This window comes from Hyperolius riggenbachi, chromosome 2 (genome assembly GCF_040937935.1).
Source record: "Hyperolius riggenbachi isolate aHypRig1 chromosome 2, aHypRig1.pri, whole genome shotgun sequence".
Taxonomy (NCBI): Eukaryota; Metazoa; Chordata; class Amphibia; order Anura; family Hyperoliidae; genus Hyperolius; species Hyperolius riggenbachi.
Window position 1 is genome coordinate 364,387,880 of NC_090647.1, and position 20,000 is coordinate 364,407,879.

General features: G+C 44.0%; 1 protein-coding gene across 3 annotated transcripts in view; it reads left to right on the top strand.

Moving 5' to 3' along the window:
- PHTF1 (putative homeodomain transcription factor 1) overlaps positions 1-20,000 on the top strand; it is a 302,980-nt gene that overhangs the window by 254,985 nt on the left and 27,995 nt on the right. For 2 of the 3 annotated variants that reach the window (XM_068269713.1, XM_068269714.1), the window contains exons 13-16: positions 10,252-10,383; positions 10,465-10,551; positions 15,323-15,478; positions 18,527-18,622. In XM_068269713.1, the coding sequence (XP_068125814.1) occupies positions 10,252-10,383; positions 10,465-10,551; positions 15,323-15,478; positions 18,527-18,622 (471 nt within the window). The remainder of the gene's footprint in view (positions 1-10,251; positions 10,384-10,464; positions 10,552-15,322; positions 15,479-18,526; positions 18,623-20,000) is intronic. The other variant, XM_068269715.1, reaches the window with a different exon arrangement.

The window sequence follows — 20,000 nt, forward strand, 5'->3', positions numbered from 1 at the left end:
ATACATAGTTACCTTAGGGACTGAACTTTTTGTAATATGTATGTAGTAGAGTATATTACTGTTAATTTTCTTTTAATTATGGGCTTTTAATAAGTGATGGACGGAAAACTGAAAACATGCAACTCTATTTCCAAATAAAATATCGGCCCCATACATTGTGATAGGGACATAATTTAAGTGGTGTAATAACTGTGGCAAAATGGCAAATAAAATACATGGGTTTTAATTATGGTAGCATGTATTATTTTAAAACTATAATGGGCAAAAACTGAGAAATAATATCTGTTTTCCTTTTTTTTTTCTTAATCTTCCTGTTAAAATGGATTTAGAATAAAATAATTCTTAGCAAAATGTACCACCCAAAGAAGGCCTAAATGGTGGCAGAAAAAACAAGATATAGATAATTTCAGTGTGATAAGTAGTAATAAAGTTATTGGCGAATGAATGAGACGTAAAAGTTGCTCGGACGCATAAGGTGAAACAACACTGATGGCTGAAGTGGTTAAATGACTTAACTCATGATTTACCTCTCCTTATCTAACTTAACTCATGGTTTAGCTCTACTTATCTAACTTAACTCATGGTTTAGCTCTCCTTATTTGACATAACTCATGGTTTAGCTCTCCTTATCTATTTATCTCATGGATTATCTCTACTTATTCGTTTATCGCATGCATTAGCACAGTTAAGGTGAAAAATAAGTAACCTTTGTGAATCAACCCCCATGTGTGCTGCACATAGTAAACTTTCATATTCTGTTCCGTGCCATTCCTCCATTGTAAGTTAACAAATGAGATAGAATGTATCTGATTTACGCAGCTATCACATTCAATCATATTTATCATCGACTTAAACCTTAAACAAAATGATAGGAATAAAAGAAGTCGAGAGCAAATGTAACTGTATTACGCAGGTAGTGAGGTTAATGCTTCCCACCGACTGCATTCAAACGGTTAAAGGACTAAAGCTAATTATATAGAAAAGCACAACAATATGAATCACTAAAACATGCTGAATTCAAACAAGCAAAATCACTATATTTGATAAATTACAACTATTTAAAAACATACACTTAAGAACACCCTATCAAGGTGAAACACTTGTCACGACCCCCTGCCTGGAGGAGCACATACATATCAATTTTGCAAGCCTGCGATCCCTGTCCTATATAGAACTATGTAAATAATTTTCACAATGTACTAAAAGACAAAGACAAACACTTATATAGCGCTTTTCTCCTGGCGGACTCAAAGCGCCAGGGCTGCAGCCACTAGGACGCGCTCTATAGGCAGTAGCAGTGTTAGGGAGACTTGCCTAAGGTCTCCTGCTGAATAGGTGCTGGCTTACTGAACAGGCAGAGCCGAGATTCAAACCCTGGTCTCCCGTGTCAGAGGCAGAGCCCTTAACCATTACACTATCCATCTACTAGTATAAATGAAAAAAAATCCAAAGGTCCGCACACTCAGCAATTTTAGTTATGTATTCAAACCCTGACAAGCTAGATCTCCATTCAATCGAGCAATGAGCGTTTTTGGGGCCACGGTGTTGCTCAAAATGCTCCTTTGCGAAGGGGCACAGGATGGCTGCACTGTATTAAGGAGAGGATGAATGGGGACATGTTTTGTGAGATTTTGAGCAACAACCTCCTTCCGTCAGTCAGAGTATTGAAGACCCTTTGTCAAGGTATCCGACAGAAGTTATCATTCTGTCGGATACCTTGACAAAGGGGACCCACCGTGGCCCCGAAAACGCTTGTTGCTCGATTGAATGGAGATCTAGCTTTTCAGGTTTTGAATACATAACTGAAATTGCTGAGTGTGCGGACTTTTGGATTTTTTTACTTTGAAAATTGTTGGTCCAGCACCTTAACTGCCATATGGTTTGCAATTCTCTCGAGACTAATATAGATGACGTATAAATAATGTATGTAAAAAATAATGCAATACATGTAAAAAAATTTACAATTAAACTGCAACAAATAGAAACAAAAATGTATACAGTGCACAATATTGACAGGATCCTACACCATAAGCATGCAACACATACTATTGCATGATAAATCCACTACCAAAGGTTAAACATTAATAATGGTGTCACAGTGGCAATGGAAAATAAAAATCACCTAAAATCACCTCCTCAGTGCTGGACTTCAGTGACATGGAGGGCTTCACATGGTATGGCCCTGGCAATTTTTTGGAGGGTATTGGAGCATACTCAAACTACTACGATGGGCAAGACCAAAGAGCTGTCAAAAGACACCAGAGACAAAATTGTGGACCTCCACAAGGCTGGAAAGGGCTACGGGGCAATTGCCAAGCAGCTTGGTAAATATAGATGAACTGTTGGAGCAAATGTTAGAAAATGGAAGATGCTAAAGTAGACTGTCAGTTTCCCTTGGACTGAGGCTCCATGCAAGTTCTCACCTTGTGGGGTATCACTGATGATGAGAAAGGTGAGGAATCAGCCTAGAATTACAAGGGAGGAGTTGGTCAATGACATGAAGAGAGCTGGGACCACAGTTTCAAAGGTCACTGTCAGTAGAACACTATGCCGTCATGGTTTTAAATCATAAATTGCACGGAAAGTTCCCCTGCTCAAGTCATCACATGTCCAGGCCCATCTGAAGTTTGCCAGTGACCATCTGGATCATCCAGAGGAGGCATGGGAGAAAGTCATGTGGTCTGATAAGACCAAAGTAGAACTTTTTGGTCTCAATTTCACTTGCTGCGTTTGTAGGAAAAAGGATTGGTTGCGTCCCAGGAACACAATCCCTGCTGTGAAGCATGGGGGTGGTAACAATGCTTTGGGGGTGCTTTTTTGTGAAGGGGCTCAGGATGACTGCACTGTATTAAGGAGAGGATGAATAGGGCCATGTTTTGTGAGATTTTGAGCAACAACCTCCTTCCGTCAGTCAGAGCATTGAAGATGGGGCGTAGCTGGGTCTTCCAACATGACAATGACCCGAAGAACACTGCCAGGATACCCAAGGAGTGGCTCCATAAGAAGCATGTCAAGGTTTTGGAGTGGCTTAGCCAGTCTCAAGACCTAAATCTAATAGAAAATCTTTGGAGGGAGCTGAAACTCCATGTTGCTCAGTGATAGCCTTGAAACCTGACAGATCTAGAGGAGATCTGTGCGGAGGAGTGGGACAAAATCCCTGTTGCAGTGTGTGCAAACAGTTTGTGAACTTTTTTCAAAGATTATCTGCAGATTTGATCTTCCACTTTTCAAAGATTTATCTTGTGTGTACCCAGCTTTAGTATTCAAAATCTGTTGGTCCTCATACAACATGGCGTGGTAAAATTGGCCAGTCATCTGCAGCTAAAAATTGGATGTGTGTATGGACCTTTAGTTTTAGGTCATGGAACACTACTTGATTTGGCGCAATATGGAGGTCAGTGGAATTCAACTGGGAACAAAACTGTTCAGAACATTCTGAACGGTCCTCCTACAAGCTACGTGATGTGACACAGAGAGAGTGCTCTTGTGTGCACCTCTTCACAGACTAGGCTGACCAGGCGTCCTCTTTTGCCCGGACAGGTCCACTTTTTACGACCTGTCCAGGCAGTCCTCCCGGGATTTTGAAATGTCCGGGGGGGGGGGGGGGGGGGGGGGCAGGTCTGGTGTATTCAGGTTTGTAGTTGTACGGTAATGTGAAACACTGGGCTAGCTGATAAAAGTGCAATTAGAGGGCAGGCAAGCTTGTAAATATACACAGCATGATGCAGAGCTTGCCTGGAGGGTCCCTGGGCAAATATCTGTCTGGTCTCTCCCCATTGTTCTAATGACTGCATGTGTGGATGAGGTGTTAAAAAAGTTGAAAAGTTTGTGACAGTCCCTAGACTCCAGGAGGGCTGCATTCTGACTTGTGTGAGAGACTGGCAGCGCCTCCTGTTTCCTGTCCTTCATCACAAACACCTTTGTTAGCTTAAATTAACCCCAAAGTGTTCAGTTAAATCACTGAGATATCCAGCTTTCAGTATGGGCAAATGAATGGCAAAACATTCAGTACAGCATGTATAACTTGTATTCTCAGCAGTTACAGTTTTAGGTTAAACAGAAGACCTACAGCCATCCAGTTTAGCCAGAATACTAAATCATAGTGCTTAACCTGCATGGTTTTTACAGTCTTCTCTGGAGTTCTCACCATGATTGTCATTTGTCACCTGCCTGTGTGATTTTATTGCATTTTGTGGGGAAATCTTCTGCGAATCTGATTGCATTTTGTGGTCGGCCGGCCGGCCCTCCACCACCATGTGGTCTGGAAAAAAAAAATGGCCCTCCATGCCCACGAAGTTGGACAGCACACTGCTAAGGTCATGTATATTTGGCCCCACCCATGACCACGCCCACATGCTGTTGTGATCGTCCTCTTTTTTGGAAATCAAAATATGGTCACCCTATCACAGACTCACCTTCACATGGCACTGTACTTATTGGGACCCCGTGTACATGTGTGGTGCCGGACTGTGAGATGCCATATCGGCTACACAGATGGTCTACTGTAAATATTCTTACAGCACAGATTACATTTGTGCCGACAGGCCGGGAATCACTCCGGATCCGGCCTGTCGGCTCCTGCCGTCAAAACCGGAAGTGGCTGCCGGCGGGGCCAGGAGCATCTGATGGAGTCTGCGTGGGCACGATACAGCTGCAGGGGGCTGCTGGAAGCCCCAGGTGAGTAAAACTCATTTTTTTTTACAGAGACTTAAGTGTCCCTTTAAAGAGAACCCGAGGTGGGGTTCTGACAATGCAACCCACGTACAGAGGCTGGGTCTGCCTATACTGCCCAGCCTCTGTTGCTATTTCAATCCCCTCTAAGTTCCCCCTGCGCTCTGCGATCACCCATAAATCACAGCCGCGCTGTGCGGGCTGTGTTTACTTCTGTATTGTCAGTCTCGGCTCTCCCCCCACCTCCTGCATAGCTCCGGTTCCCACCCGCGTCCCTTCCCTCCAATCAGCGGGGAGGGAAGGGACGTGGGCAGGGACCGGAGCTATGCAGGAGGTGGGGGGAGCAGCAGACTGACAGTACAGAGGTAAACACAGCCCGCTGTGACATGCTGCGTGTCGGAAGCGCGGCTGTGATTTATGGGTGATCACAGAGCGCAGGGGGGCTTAGGGGGGATCTGGATAGCAACAGAGGCTGGGCTGTATAGGCAGACCCAGCCTCTGTATGCAGATTTCATTGTTCGAACCCCACCTCGGGTTCTCTTTAAAGGTTATTATGCTGTTGCTTATCTTTTAAAGCAGCAAGGACGTTCTGAGTTCAGGTCCACTTTAAAAACGTGTTCCTAGTTAACATACTGTACATTACAAACAGCCAATCAGATTTCACCCATTCATATAAAAAAAATGTAAAAGGTTGCCATTCTCACAGTAATAAAGATAGAGTCCTCAAACTTGGCACAGTTGGTCACCTGGTGACTGATGTTAAAAATGCAGGAAAGTCGGTGGAGCATTAAACAGCTGATCAAATTTCAGCCGTTCATTTTAAATGGGTTCTGTAGTGCATTATAAAAAAAAACCTGTCACTTACCTGGGGCTTCTAAGGGCCCCCTGCAGACATCTTGTCCCGCGCCGGTCCTCAAGGATTCTCCGGTCCCCCTGCTGTGGGTCACATCCAATTATTCGTCTAACTAGACGCATGCCACTGCGGCTGGCGTCCTCGCTCCCACTCACATCTCCGGGAGCTTACCGCGCAAGCACAGTACGAAGTTTTCTCGTACTGGGCCTGCGCAGTAAGCTCCCAGAGATGCGTGTGGGATTGAGGACGTGCGTGGTCACGGCTGCGCAGCCGTAGTGACATTCGTCTAGTTAGACGACTAATTGGAAGTGTCCCGCAGTGGGGAGCGGAGGATTCTTGAGTGATGGTTTGGGACAGGATATCTGCAGGGGGCCGGTAGAAGCCCCAGGTAAGTGAGAGTTTTTATAATGCGATACAGAAACCATTTATATGGGAAAATGTAAACTGCAGCCATTCTTACTCTGTTAATCACTGGGTTTGCAAACTTGGCACAGTTGGTCACTGGGTGACTGGTATTAATATTTAGAAAAATTGGGTGGAGCCTACAACAGCCAATCAAAATTCACCTATTGATATTCAAGGGGAATCTTGAAATTGCTTCCATTCTTACATTGTTAATAGCAGAGTGTAACGATCGGTGTCAGCACACAGAGAGAATCTGATTATTGGTGATCTGCAGTATCACCAAGAATACAGATATATACCTGATTATTGATGATCTGCAGAATCACCGATAATCCAAGTATAACTAACCTCTGGACACCTATATAGTGTGAGTGTTTGGTGCAACAGTAATGACTTTGAGTTGGACCACCCGAGGAGCAGGTGGTCTTTGGCAGTATGATCGATACCGCCCTCTGGGAAGTGCGAAAACTTTCCAGCAGCCTGAGACCTCCAAAGGGGTGGAGCCCCAGGCTGAAAGTAGGAAGGACCTGTGAGTGAGTGACACCTGAAAGGTGGATGTCACTAGCAGGTCTGGAGACTATCTCTAATGGAGAGAGATAGCTCTCAAGGTCGGGCAAGCCGGGTCGGCAACACACGGACAGACAAGGTACAGAGACAGAAGGCTGATTCGGTATCCAAAGGCAGTCAGGGTTGGCAACAGATAATCAGATATGCGTAGGTACCGAATCATAAAGCAGAGGGATAGTCAGAAATGCAATAGGTCATAACAGATATCAAAACAATGCCTAGTCTTGGGTGTGAGGTCCGTGGTCTCAACACCCTGGAACTAGTCTGGAGTATAATATGATGGAGCACAGTATCCCTAGTCTTGGGTGTGAGGTCCGTGGTCTCGACACCCTGGAACTAGTCTGGAGTATAACACAAAGATAATACAGAGTCCCTAATCTTGGGTGTGAGGTCCGTGGTCTCAACACCCTGGAACTAGTCTGAAGTATAACACAATGATACACAGAGGTAATCTGGCTCAGTGTGAATTCTCAGGTCCTCCTGGTTCTAACACACTGTAGGATCTGACTAAGGTCTGAGTGCTTTCACGTAAGTGTTCGCAACGGCAGACAACTTGAGACTGACCAGCAGTAACTATATACAGAGCGGCGCTCTCCGGCGCCACCCATCAATGATCAACCAATAGTCACTTGCTCTGAGGTCAGCTGACCAACCTGGTCAGCTGATCCCTCCTTGTTTGTCATAAAGGTTCTGCCTCTCAGCACTGGACGCGGAATCAGCCGCCTTGCTGTCAGTACACGCGGCGGCTTTTCCGCGTTCTATTACACAGAGGCCTCAAACCTGGTACAATTGGTCATTGAGTAACTGGCGTTAAAGGGGTTCTCCGTTGTCTTTTAAAAAGCTAAAACTGACACTTACCTGGGGCTTCTATCAGCCTCATGCAGCTGTAACGTCCCGCGCCGTCCTCCTCCGATCACTCGTTCCCCGCTGCCGCCACCGGTGTAATTATTCTTCTAACTAGATGAATAGAACTGCTGCACGCGCGTGCTCGCTCCTGCGCGTCTCATCAAGAGCTTACTGCGCCTGCGCTGCAGTTCTATTCGTCTAGTTGGACAAATAATTACACCGGTACCGGCGGCGGGGAACAAGTGATCGGAGAAGGATGGCATGGGACATTACAGCTGCAGGGGGCCAATAGAAGCCCCAGGTAAGTGTCAGTTTTAGCTTTTTAAGACACCTGAGAACCCCTTTAAAGTTCACTAAATGGGCGGAGACACAGATTATTTTTTTTGCTTGATAAATGTCCATTCTCACATTGATGCCAGGAACCCCAAAGCTCACAAACCTGGTCATGGAGTGGCTGTGTGTCAAGGTTACAAAAAGTGGGTGGGGCCCTCCAATTTTTTTTTGTTACTGGGAAAATGTAAATTGCAGCCATTCTTACACTGTTAATCACAGGGTGACTGGGGTTCAAATTCGGAAAAGGGAGAGGACCTACAAACAGCCAATCAGATTTGCTTCATTTCCATGGGAAATTTTAAATTATTGATGCTAAGGACCCCAAACCTCATAAATTTGGTCATTAAGTGACTGTGTCAAGGTTATAAAAAGTGGGTGGAGCCAACAGCCAAATACATTCTCTGGCAACGCCAGGGCTTCCGCTAGTTCCAGATTAAAGAGACACTGAAGCGAAAAAAAATGATGATATTATGATTTGTATGTGTAGCACAGCTAAGAAATAAAACATTAAGATCAGATACATCAGTGTAATTGTTTCCAGTACAGGAAGAGTTTAGAAACTCCAGTTGTTATCTCTATGCAAACAAGCCATCAAGCTCTCCGACTAAGTTAGTCCTGGAGAGGGCTGTTATCTGACTTTTATTATCTCAACTGTTCCTGGACTATTTACTTTTCCTCTGCTAGAGGAGAGGTCATTACTTCACAGACTGCTCTGAAAGACTCATTTTGAATGCTGAGTGTTGTGTAATCTGCACATATTATAGAATGATGCAATGTTAGAAAAAACACTATATACCTGAAAATAAAAGTATGAGAATATTTTCTTTGCTGCTAATCTTCTAGTAATTATTCATAGTACACAACCAATTCACTATATCATATTTTTTTTTCTCGCTTCAGTGTCTCTTTAAATCCAGCAAGGTGTCGGGGAAATTTTAAATGATTGATGCTAAGGACCCCAAACCTCAAACTTGGTCATTAAAGAGAACCCGAGGTGTGTTTAAAGACTGTTATCTGCATACAGAGGCTGGGTATGCTTATATTGCCCAGCCTCTGTTGCAATCCCAAACCCCCCTAAGGTCCCCCTGCACTCTGCAATCCCTCATAAATCACAGCCGCGCTGTGCGGGCTGTGTTTATATCTGTAGTGTCAGTCTCGGCTGCTCCCCCGCCTCCTGCATAACTCCGGTCCCTGCCCCCGTCCCTTCCCTCCAGTCAGCGAGGAGGGAAGGGACGCAGACGGGGACCGGAGTTCCGCAGGAGGCGGGGAGCAGCAGACTGACACTATAGAGATAAACACAGCCCGCTCTGACAAGCTGTGTGCCAGCAGCGTGGCTGTGATTTATGAGGGATTGCAGAGTGCAGGGAGACCTTAGGGTGGTTTGAGATAGCAACAGAGGCTGGGCTGTATTGGCAGATCCAACCTCTGTATGCAGATAACATTCTTCAAACCCACCTCTGGTTCTCTTTAAGTGACTGTGTCAAGGTTATAAAAAGTGGGTGGAGCCAACAGCCAAATACATTCTCTGGCAACGCCAGGTCTTCCGCTAGTTCTAGATTAAATCCAGCATAGTGTCAGCCCCTTTAGATCAAGGTATTTGACTAAGTCTGACACTTTGATTGCCACCAGCCTCCTGCTCCATCTCATGAATTACCGGTATATATTATGTGGGCACATTTGGGCTCACTGCTATCAGGCTACGTGGATCAAAGTGTTGGACACAGTCTGATGCTTTAATCCCCTTCGGTACCATGCTGTCCATGTAATAGCACGCATGCAATTGGGCCACTGATGCTGGATAGCTTCCTCACTCTAGCGCGAGGAGGTCCTAGCTGGATCTCCCAGCAACAGCACTCCTGCAATCGCCAAATGTAATCAAACCACTTTCCTCCTTAATTCAGCTCTAAAAATAACACATTTCTTAGGTAAAGGGCTCTGTCATCTGAGATGCTTATGTTTAGCAGTTGCATCCAATGGCCAGTGCTACATATTGCTGAAGAGTCCGTATTTGTCTACAAAACATGTTGCTTTATTGCTGAATTAAATACTTTGGTGTAATTACCGATTGGATTTCTGTCAAGTAAGTGGTATATTCATGTTTAAATTTGTTTTGGCTTTTTGGTGTCTTTATTAAATGTGGTTCATGTGGCTGTACATTACAGTGTACATATTCCACAGTGACATGTGATGTGGATCTATGCATGGTGTGGTTAATGAAAATAATGCTGCATGAATAGAATCTCATAGGGTTCAGTGATATTTCTATAAAGGCTTTCATCGTACAGATGCTATTATCACATTTGTCCCTGTGCGTCTTTGTACCTGTGAATACTGAAACTTAGCATTCAGTACTTTGTTAGTGGGTATAAATAGCCAGATGTGTTTATCTGGATGTAGAGTATATTGTGTGTGGGTGTATAAAATCACCTGACTTTTATTCTATTCCAGTGGCATTTTTCTATGGAACCAGCAGTTTTCTTTCTGCCCTTTTATATGCTGCTACCCACTGCTATAATGAATTCTATCTATCACTATTCACTGTTACCGTGTGAAAGTTTGGTTGTCTGCTCCCACAGAGGTTTCTCATAGCCAAGCTGTTCAGTCATCTGACCTCTGCTAGAAAAGCGCTGAAGTCTCAGATCCCTCACTTCCGACTGAAGAAGGTGCAAAATATTAAGATGTGGCTATCATTACGTTCTTATCTGAAGGTAAGATGACCAGTCACATGACCTCTGACATGGCTTCACGCTATCTTTGCCTGTAATAAAATATGTATTTTTTCTTACCAGAGAAGAGGCCCACAGAGGTCAGTAGATGTTATTGTGTCCTCGGTGTATCTATTAACCCTCTCTATTGCCTTCATTTGTTGTGCACAGGTAAGTAGCAGTTTCATTTTGAGGTAAAGAGAAATTAAATGCAAAACATTAATGCTGACCCCAATAGGAAAATAAATTATATCTGCATTTGAGCTACTTGTTTACTTTACACTTTTGAAAACTACTGAACTATTAATTCAAATCTTTCATACATTAAATGATATGTCCCACTTTTCCCAATAAGCAAACATTTGTAGCATAGAAGAAGGAGCAAAACATTACAGCAGACTCAAAGTTTTGCAGAGGGGCCTAGTGATTTCTAGCTATGCCTATGCCCCTTTCCTCATTGGCCCTACTCGGCAGCAGCAGTGTTGGTGTGTGTCCAAGATGGACAACTAACCGCATGGGTCTCACTGAGCTCTGCCTACTGTCCCATCCTGTACAGTTTCTGGGATCCAAAAACTTGTTCTACGAGCTTACTCTGTACTGTCCAGACTAACAGCATTGCACTGGGTCATCCTGCAGAGCCTGCTCAGCCTCTAGAATTAAGATCAGTATCACCCCTGTGTTTCCCAGAGTTACTGCTGTTTTTCATTCTGCAGGTCCACAGGACTACAGCACCAAGGATGCCTAATCCACAAGCTCCCACCTAAGGCCCCATGGACTGTTTACAATTACAAGAGGCTTAGTGAAGCCTTTGTCAGACCTAGATGGCAAGCAAATGGAATAGGCCTAGTGACTCTCCAAGGCTTCTGCATGGTACCTCCCTGTGGCTCTCAAACAGTATACCTGTACCTTATAGTCCAAATACAGGAAATCCCCAACTTATGATTGCCCACAGATACAAACCTCTGCGATATCAGGGACTCCCTGTACTGTCCCCGGTGTCCTCCTGCTCTCCCCGTGTAATGTAAATAGCAGCGGCAGCCAAGTGTATCTCTCACCTGATCCTCTGAGGTCTGCAGCAATCAGCTGCTTCTCATCTTATGCGCTCTTCCCCCTAATGCTGGCATTTCCTGGTTGTGTCATTACACAAGTGACCAGCACTAGGTAGAAGAGCGAGTGAGATGAGAAGCAGTTGATTTCCATGGGCTCCCAGGATCAGGTGAGAGATACACGTGGCTGCCGTTGCTAATTACATACACAATGGGAGAGCAAGAGGACACTGGGGACGACACGGACATAAAGGGGGACAGGAGGAGGACACAAGGAGGACAGGATGAGGACACAAGGGGGAAGGGACATAATAATTGTGGGGGGATGGGGGGGGGGGGCATCTACAAGTTGCCCCTGGACCATGGTCCACCAGGTTAAGTATATTTTTTTCCCTGGTTTTTGTCCTCTAAAGCTAGGTGGCATCTTACATTCAGAAATATATGGTCATTTTCTGGATTAACTTCAAAGGCGCCTATAGGCACAGATGTCCTGGCATGTTAGATTTCACCCTCCACAAACCTGCAAACCCCCACCAAACTGCACCACAAGTGGGTTGGCTGTCCCAGCTGTCACTTCTCTCTTGCCAGTCATAGGTAGATACAGGTGTCCCTTAGTATTAGGTAGCCAAAACTACCCGTAACATTAAGTAGCTAGAAGTGCCCCCAAGTATTAGGTAGCTAGAGGAACGTCAGTATTAAGTAGGTAGAGGTGCCCCTGACTGAAGGGAGATCTTGTCAGTGGAATGCAGATAGCTGGATAAGTAAACCCTCATTTACACTCTGCTCAGGACTGCATGGGGAAGGAGGGAGGGAGGCGCTTGGGGAGGGGAGTGAGCGGCCTTTCCATCATCAGGCGCCTGTAGGCACGAGCCTACAGTGCCTTATGGTAAATCCAGATCTGGCACAGACCAATATACGTAAATATAGGGAAGCCAGAGGCCCAACTCATAGTATTCCTGAAATAACATTTATGTAATATTTTAATTTGAGAGAGTTTTTGTGTTGCATTCACTGCCCTCTGACCAATCACCCTCTGTAAGGCTACCTAACTCATCTGGCCAAATTAATCAAGTGGTTTAATGGAAACCACTTAAATGTGTTGGAATGGCCTAGTCAAAGTCCAGACCTCAATCCAATAGTGAGCCTGTGGTTAGACTTGAAGATTGCTCTTAACAAGCAAAGATCATCCAACATGAAGGAGCTGGAGCAGTTTTGCCTTGAGAAATGGGCAAAATGTGACAAGCTCATAGACTTATCCAAAGCGACTTGCAGCTGTAATTTCTGCAAAATGTGGCTGAAGTTTTTAATTTTTGCCATATTTGTTGTTGCTTCATAATACTTTTGCAAGGCACTGTATAGCCAGGCCTTTGCATGTGCAACTAGATTCACTAGATAGTTCTCTTGTGCATGTGCTGGCTTTAAAGGGACCACTCTTTTCCAGAGGAGGCAGCCTGGAAATGCAAGTGACAGTAAGAATAACGACCGGGTCTCGACCTGGATTTAAGGCCTGATTGGCCAATTTTTATTGCATGTACCACAGTGCAAAGTAGCACAACGTTTCGACCTCATAGGTCTTTATCAAGTGCTTGATAAGCACTTGATAAAGACCTATGAGGTCGAAACGTTGTGCTACTTTGCACTGTGGTACATGCAATAAAAATTATCCAATCAGGCCTTAAATCTAGGTCGAGACCCGGTCATTATTCTTACTTGGACTTTGCTACACCTTTGGTGGATACGGGTGTGACTGGTCGACTCCCTGGTAAGAAACACTTATCTGGGTTGAAGTATTAAGGCATCTTGCTCTGTTCTGGAAATGCAAGTGACCCATTTGGTTGACCTGGCAATATATACATTATGAAACAAAAGTTCAACACCAGCGCACAATTAATAATCTGCCAGGGACGCAATAAGCTCAGTCCTCAAGCTTGGAAAAGTGATCAATTAATAAAAAAGGTAAGCTCCAGGCACTCAGGGCTGTAGCATAGCCCCATCACTCTTACCAGTCTAGAGGTTCAGGGAAGATCCACTTTGCCACTGATTTAGCAGTGGTTAATTTAGCCAGATCAGCTTACTCTGAAATATATCCTCAATGGCAAAGTGGATCTTCCCTGAACCTCTAGACTGGTAAGACGGGGCTATGCTACAAGCCTGAGTGCCGGGAGCTTGCATTTTTTTTATATATAAGCATTATGGTCAACTGTGGTAATGAACACCCTATTGTCTATTAATTGTGCACCTCTATATATGCTGTTTCATATCAATGATCTGGGTTTGTTAAGCAGCAGTATATTAACCTCCTTGGCGGTAATCCCGAGCTGAGTTCGGGCTAAGCTGCCGCGGAGGATTTGGCCATGGACAAGGTCTCCTCCTGCCTATCAGGCATCTCCTCCTGGATGTCCGCTAGGTTCCTTAAACTAAATCTAGACAAAACAGAATTTATGATCTTCCCACCCCAGCCATTCCTGAACCTCCCAGATGTGCTTGTCACTGTTAACCACACTACCATTCGCCCTACCTCTCAAGCCCACTGTCTGGGTGTCACCCTTGACTCCACACTCTCCTTCACTCCCCACATCCAAAACCTCACAAAGCCCTGCTACTTCCACCTTCGTAACATCTGTAAGATTCGCCCTTTCCTGACCTCTGCCACCACCAAACTCCTCATCCATGCCCTCATAATTTCCCGCCTTGGACTACCATGACTACTGCAATGACCTTCTGTCTGGTCTCCCTATGACCCGATTAGCCCAGCTGCAGTTCATCATCAATGCGGCAGCCAGAATTATGCATTCCTCCCATCGCTCTACCAGGGCGGCTCCCCTCTGTGAATCCCTCCACTGGCTTCCTATCCAGTCCAGAATCAGATTCAAGATACTGTGTCTGACCTACAAATCTCTCCACAAAACCTGTCTAACCTACATTTCCGATCTTACTCAAAGGTATACACCTAGAGGTATACACCTTACTCCGCTCCTCCAATGAACTTCACCCTGACCGCCGTCCACATCGCCCAGTCCCTTGCACGCCTCCAGGACTTCTGAAGAGCTGCTCCAACACTATGGAACTTCCTACCTCCACCCATTAGGGCAGCCCCCTCCAACATCTTCAAGAAGGCCCTCAAAACTCACCTTTTCACTCTGGCCTACCACCCCTCACAAGTGCTCTAAACCCGCAGCTGAACTCTGTGTCCTTTTGTGTCCCTACCTCTCCCTCTAGATTGTAAGCCTTCGAGCAGGGCCATCCTCCTTTTGTGTCCTACCTGGTCATGTACCTCTATTACTGTGCACCCATGTTATGTATTTGAGTGAATTCAACTTGCCTAATCATCATGCTCCCATCCAGGGACTGACTAAGCATTACCTGGTACTCATACTGTGCTGCGTGATCTGGTTTTTCATGTATTCCTGTATTGTCATATTGCTGTATGTCACGCTAAATAGTGCCTGTAACCTAAACTAATGTCCAGCGCTGTGTAATATGTTGGCGATTTATAAATACAATAAATAAATAAGACACTCTTCTATCACCCCTCTTCCACCATCGGGTGGCGCTGTCATGGTGTCATGGATCCTGATCACATGTCATATCATGTGATCAGAACCGCAAAGACATGTTGGGATTACATCACCACCGCGAAGGAGGAAGAATTCAGCTTTCCAGACAGGTATGTATGATGGCTGCCTGCCACCACTATGCATCCCTTGTGGAGCCTGCCAGGCTGGGGAAGGCACACTTCCCCAGTGGCAGGAAAAAATCTGTCCTGCAGCTAAACAAAGTTTTACTTTATTTGGCTGCTAAAGAGTTAATATTTTGGGAATTTTTTGTTATTTAATGACTTAATAATGGTTTAATGGGCATAATAACTAGATTATTTATCTGCTCTGTCAAAACAGGTGCTGCATGGACATAAAACCTTTTTAAATTATGTTTATAATTGGGAACTCCTGATTTGGGAGGCAGTTCTGCTCATCTTTCTTCTCCGGTTGACTTCCCTTGGATCAGACACCAACAAAAAATATAGTAATGTATCATTACTGCTGACTGAAGAGGTAGGTGATATTTATCTGTACTATTTTTCGTATGAAACAGTTGGACATGGCATACACAATTCAACACAGGCTAGCAGCCATATTGAATAGGGGTGCATAGGTTGGGTGTTGCATCATCACTAGGAACTGCTGTCATCAGTTAAAGGAAGCCATTGGCTCACTGGTACCGAATCGGAAGGTAGCCACTACTGATAACATTTTCTGAACGATTGTTGGCTAATGATTATTCGTATGAACGAACGGACATGATCATTTGGGACCACTAACGGACTGAAATCTCTTAACCAATCGGATCAGATTATCTCAATTTCATTAATCTGATTGGATTGGTTAGGAGCCTTTTGTCCATTCATGGTCCCAAACGATCATTACTGATCTTTTATACGAATAATGGTTCGTAAACAATAATTTGCTGAATTGTATCGTTAGTGGCCACCTTTAAACAGACAACCAATCTTCCATCCCACTGATTGTTTTAGAACAGGTACAAAAAACAGACAGCTAAATTAGTGTTCTTTCTGTAAAATGGTACTCAAAATTATTTTGCAGACAAGCCCTAACAAGGGATTTATAGGCAGTAAATGAGTCCCATGATTTTATTTCCCTTTTCATGCATTCTATAATTTTTCTTTGCTTTATCAACTGCTTCTTGGTATTGAATAAGGTTACTTAAAGAAGAACTGTAATGATATATAGGAAATTAAAGTGGAATAAAACTACACAACATTCAATAAAAATGTGATTTCTTCTATTTATTACCCATACAGTTAATATTACTTATGTACAAAAGTAAATATGGTGTCGGTTTACACATTTCCAAAGTACAGTTTATCTGCTCTGAAAGCTGCCATTGCATTTTACTCATAGATTTTAATATTTAAATACAGCACCTATCTAGCGATAATTTCTTATATGTTTCTGCATGTGGCTGGCTGTAACTTATTGTATCAGCTGAGGAATGTAAACAAAAGAATGTTACCACCTCTTAGGATGTGGATCCCAAGCTAAAGGAGCTTTCCACTGCAGAACAAAGTGCTGTGTTTAACTGTTTGAATGCTGTTCTGATACAATTTTTTTCTGGTAGTATGTTTAACCCTCTCCACTGAGTTTTTTCCTAAAGGGAGTTGTTTTTTACAGAAATGCAGTCTCCCTCTTACTCTCTCTCCCATTTTAACATGGAACATACCATAGTAACATGGTGGCTGGATGGTGGCTGGATGGTGTACTGGTTAAGGGCTCTGCCTCTGACATGGGAGACCTGGGTTCGAAACTCGGCTCTGCCTGTTCAGTAAGCCAGTAATTCAGTAAGGAGTTCATTGGGCAAGACTCCCTAACACTGCTACTGCCTACTGAGTGCGCTCAAGTGGCTGCCTCGCAAGCGCTTTGAGTCCGACAGGAGAAAGGCGCTATACAAATACTGCCATTATTATTATTATTATATCTTATTTTAAAGAACACATAACATTTAATTTAATACCTTATTTGGACAGTTTGGCATCTTCTATTGGCTGGTAGCAGAGAAGAAAGCCAAGGTATTTTAAATTTTACAGCAATTTCCTGGGTGTAATCCTGGCTTGCGTGAGCAAGTTTCGCAATAATAGGTGGTTTTATGCCTGCCACCCGGTGTCTTCATGTAACTACACACGATGCAATCTTTGGTATTTCGATTGAGAATTAGAGCAATGAAATGCTGGCTACTATTTAGACACTCCTCCATGTCCATTGCATAGGATGCCATTGATCCTCTATGCAACTTTGCAAGCAATCTGCAATGGAATCTGCAGAAAGGAATCTGCAAGAAATCAGTAAGGAATAATCAAGGAATCTGCAAGGAATAAGCAAGAAAAATGCAAGAAAAATTCAATGCATTGGTCACTTCCTGGTAGCGCTGATCGCGCACTTCCGGTTTCAGCCAGGGGGTACCAACGGTGTGGGCATGTAGTGTACATGCTGGGGCACACTAGGGGAGAGAGATCGGGCATTGTTGGGGGACCGATGTCCCTGCAAACCGCCGCTATATTTATGTACCGCATCCTCTGCGGGACATACGAGTGCAACAGGAAATTAGCGATGTCCCGCTATGCGGGACATACGAGTGCAAAGGGTTAAGGCTAAGGTCACAGTGGGACGTTAAAGTTGCATGTTAAAACAACATTTAAGACAGAATAACACACTGCAATGAAAAATCAATGCCCTGTTCACAGTGCACACGTTGCGTTGGTGTCTAACGCTGCACGTTAAGTGAAAGTACTGCATGCAGTGCGTTATACATGTTATTAGCTACGTTAGACTGTTTGCACTTGGAAGCATACTTTTGATTGCCTGTATTCTCTACCGTATGTGCTGTATGTGATGGTAACACTGCTAGTGCTTATGCACACAGGTTTCTGTCCATTGTCATGTACACCGTTAATAAAATAGTGTGTTCCACAGAGTGAAAATGAAATTGTAATATTTAGGTGTGTGCATTTGTTTATGATGATTTCAAGAGTGCATATTTTTTCAGTGGGTCATAAACATGAGGGTGATTTGCAACACAACAGAGGGAAAGTTGCATTATGTTTTAGGAGCACAATTCAACGCATATAATGAAGCATGTAGTTAATTAAAAAATGCTTCACTGCAAATGTCCGATACTACACAGCATGCTTTGCATTACTCTGATGCTTTCCACCACACTGCTAATGCGGCAATGTGAATGTACCATTGCAATATAATTGCATCACATTAGCAATGCAATTATATTATCCCATGCAATGTGCTGCAACGTGTCAATGTGAATGTAGTCTAATGCCTATGGAGGCATCAATTTCAAATCCGTTCCATCACTTGTTCCAAGCTGGCTGCAGCCTTCTGCCAATTATAGTGGACAGTTAACAGATTTACTATCTTTTGTGCAAGCTTGCAGTCTCATAGAATGTTGGAATTTCTGTTTATGTTAATTGTGTGACAGCAGTCTACACTACATATGGGATAACCTGGGTACTAATTTGCCTGTGTGATATCTGACTCAGGACTTATATTCTTACCATTTATTCTTTATCTTAGATCAACCTTTACCTAAAAATGGAAAAGAAGCCAAACAAAAAAGAACAACTCACAATTGTCAATAATGTGCTGAAATTGTCTTCCAAACTCATCAAGGTTTGTATATTGTTACTAATATTTAGTATTTACCGGTATATACCCCTGACATCTTCCGCATCACTTTACAGAGTATTTAGTCTTGTCACCAACTACTATTCCATATATAAAAATAAACACCTCCTACTTGCCAAGTTGCCACATGCATTCATTATTTATCCTTCAATTATTCACCTAAACACACAAACACTGGTGCACATGACGGAAGGGGGCCCTGGGCTCTGACACCACACGGGACCCCAAGAGGGGGAGTGCAGGTGACCCTCAGTGCTCCCACCCACACTGCTTCTAAATGCAAAACTCAACAGAAGCAAATGCTCACTACAAGCCAGCACCCTGCCAATTTATATTGGTCTGCAAACAGCCCATCAGCCAATCAAGTGCAATTGTATACACCCGTGTCTGCAGTACCAAATCTACTAGGAGCTGTATAGGTTCACCAGAAAACAGGCAAGAGGGTTCGGTCGCACATAATTGTAGACTATGTGACCAGCAGGGGGCACCATGTGCAGTTTTCCCTCTCACACACCCCTCCCTACACTAACCTGAATCTGCATCCTAGAAGCTGCAAAATGGAAAGTTAAAAACACAAATACTGGTGCACATGACAGAAGGAGGCCCCGTGCTCTGCCACCCTTAAATCCACCTGCCACACCAAGAGGGGAAGCACAGGTTAGCCCCGGTGCTCCCACCACTAAGGGATTCTCCCACGCTGCCTCTAAATGCTGAATGCAAAACACAAGTGCAGCAAATGCTCACTCCCAGCCAGCGCCCTGACATTTTATATTACAGACAGCCCATCAGCCAATCAAGTGGCTGGGAGTGAGTATTTGCTTCTCTTGTGTTTTAATTATTCACTTAGGGCATATTCACAGTGGGATCTTGCATTGTAATGCGACGTTAAAGTCTCAATGCAGCGTTACAACGCATCGCAAAAAAAAGGTGGTAACGCACATTAACGCTGCGTTACCATGGCATACAGTAGATACAGTGGAGTATACAGGCAATGAAAAATATACCTCTCTGTATCTGTTAACGTCTGCGTGTAGAGGTAACGCACTGCAAGTAGTGATTTACCATAACGCATCATTTACAATGCGACGTTAACGTCACACTGTGAATTTTGCATAGGCTTAACATTACAGTGTGTTATCCTGCGTTTTAATTACTTTATAACACAGGACAATAACGTCCCACTGTGAATGCGACCTGAATCCAAACTTTTTAAGTTTGGTCCAAGGGCCATATCGTGATTCATGAGTGCTAGGGAGCTGAACTACTACAATTAAAGGGGCCGATGAAAGGTGAATGGGAGAGCGGCACCCCACCTATTTGATATACGCGCTGTACTACTGTGGGTCCCTGTCAAAAGGGCCCA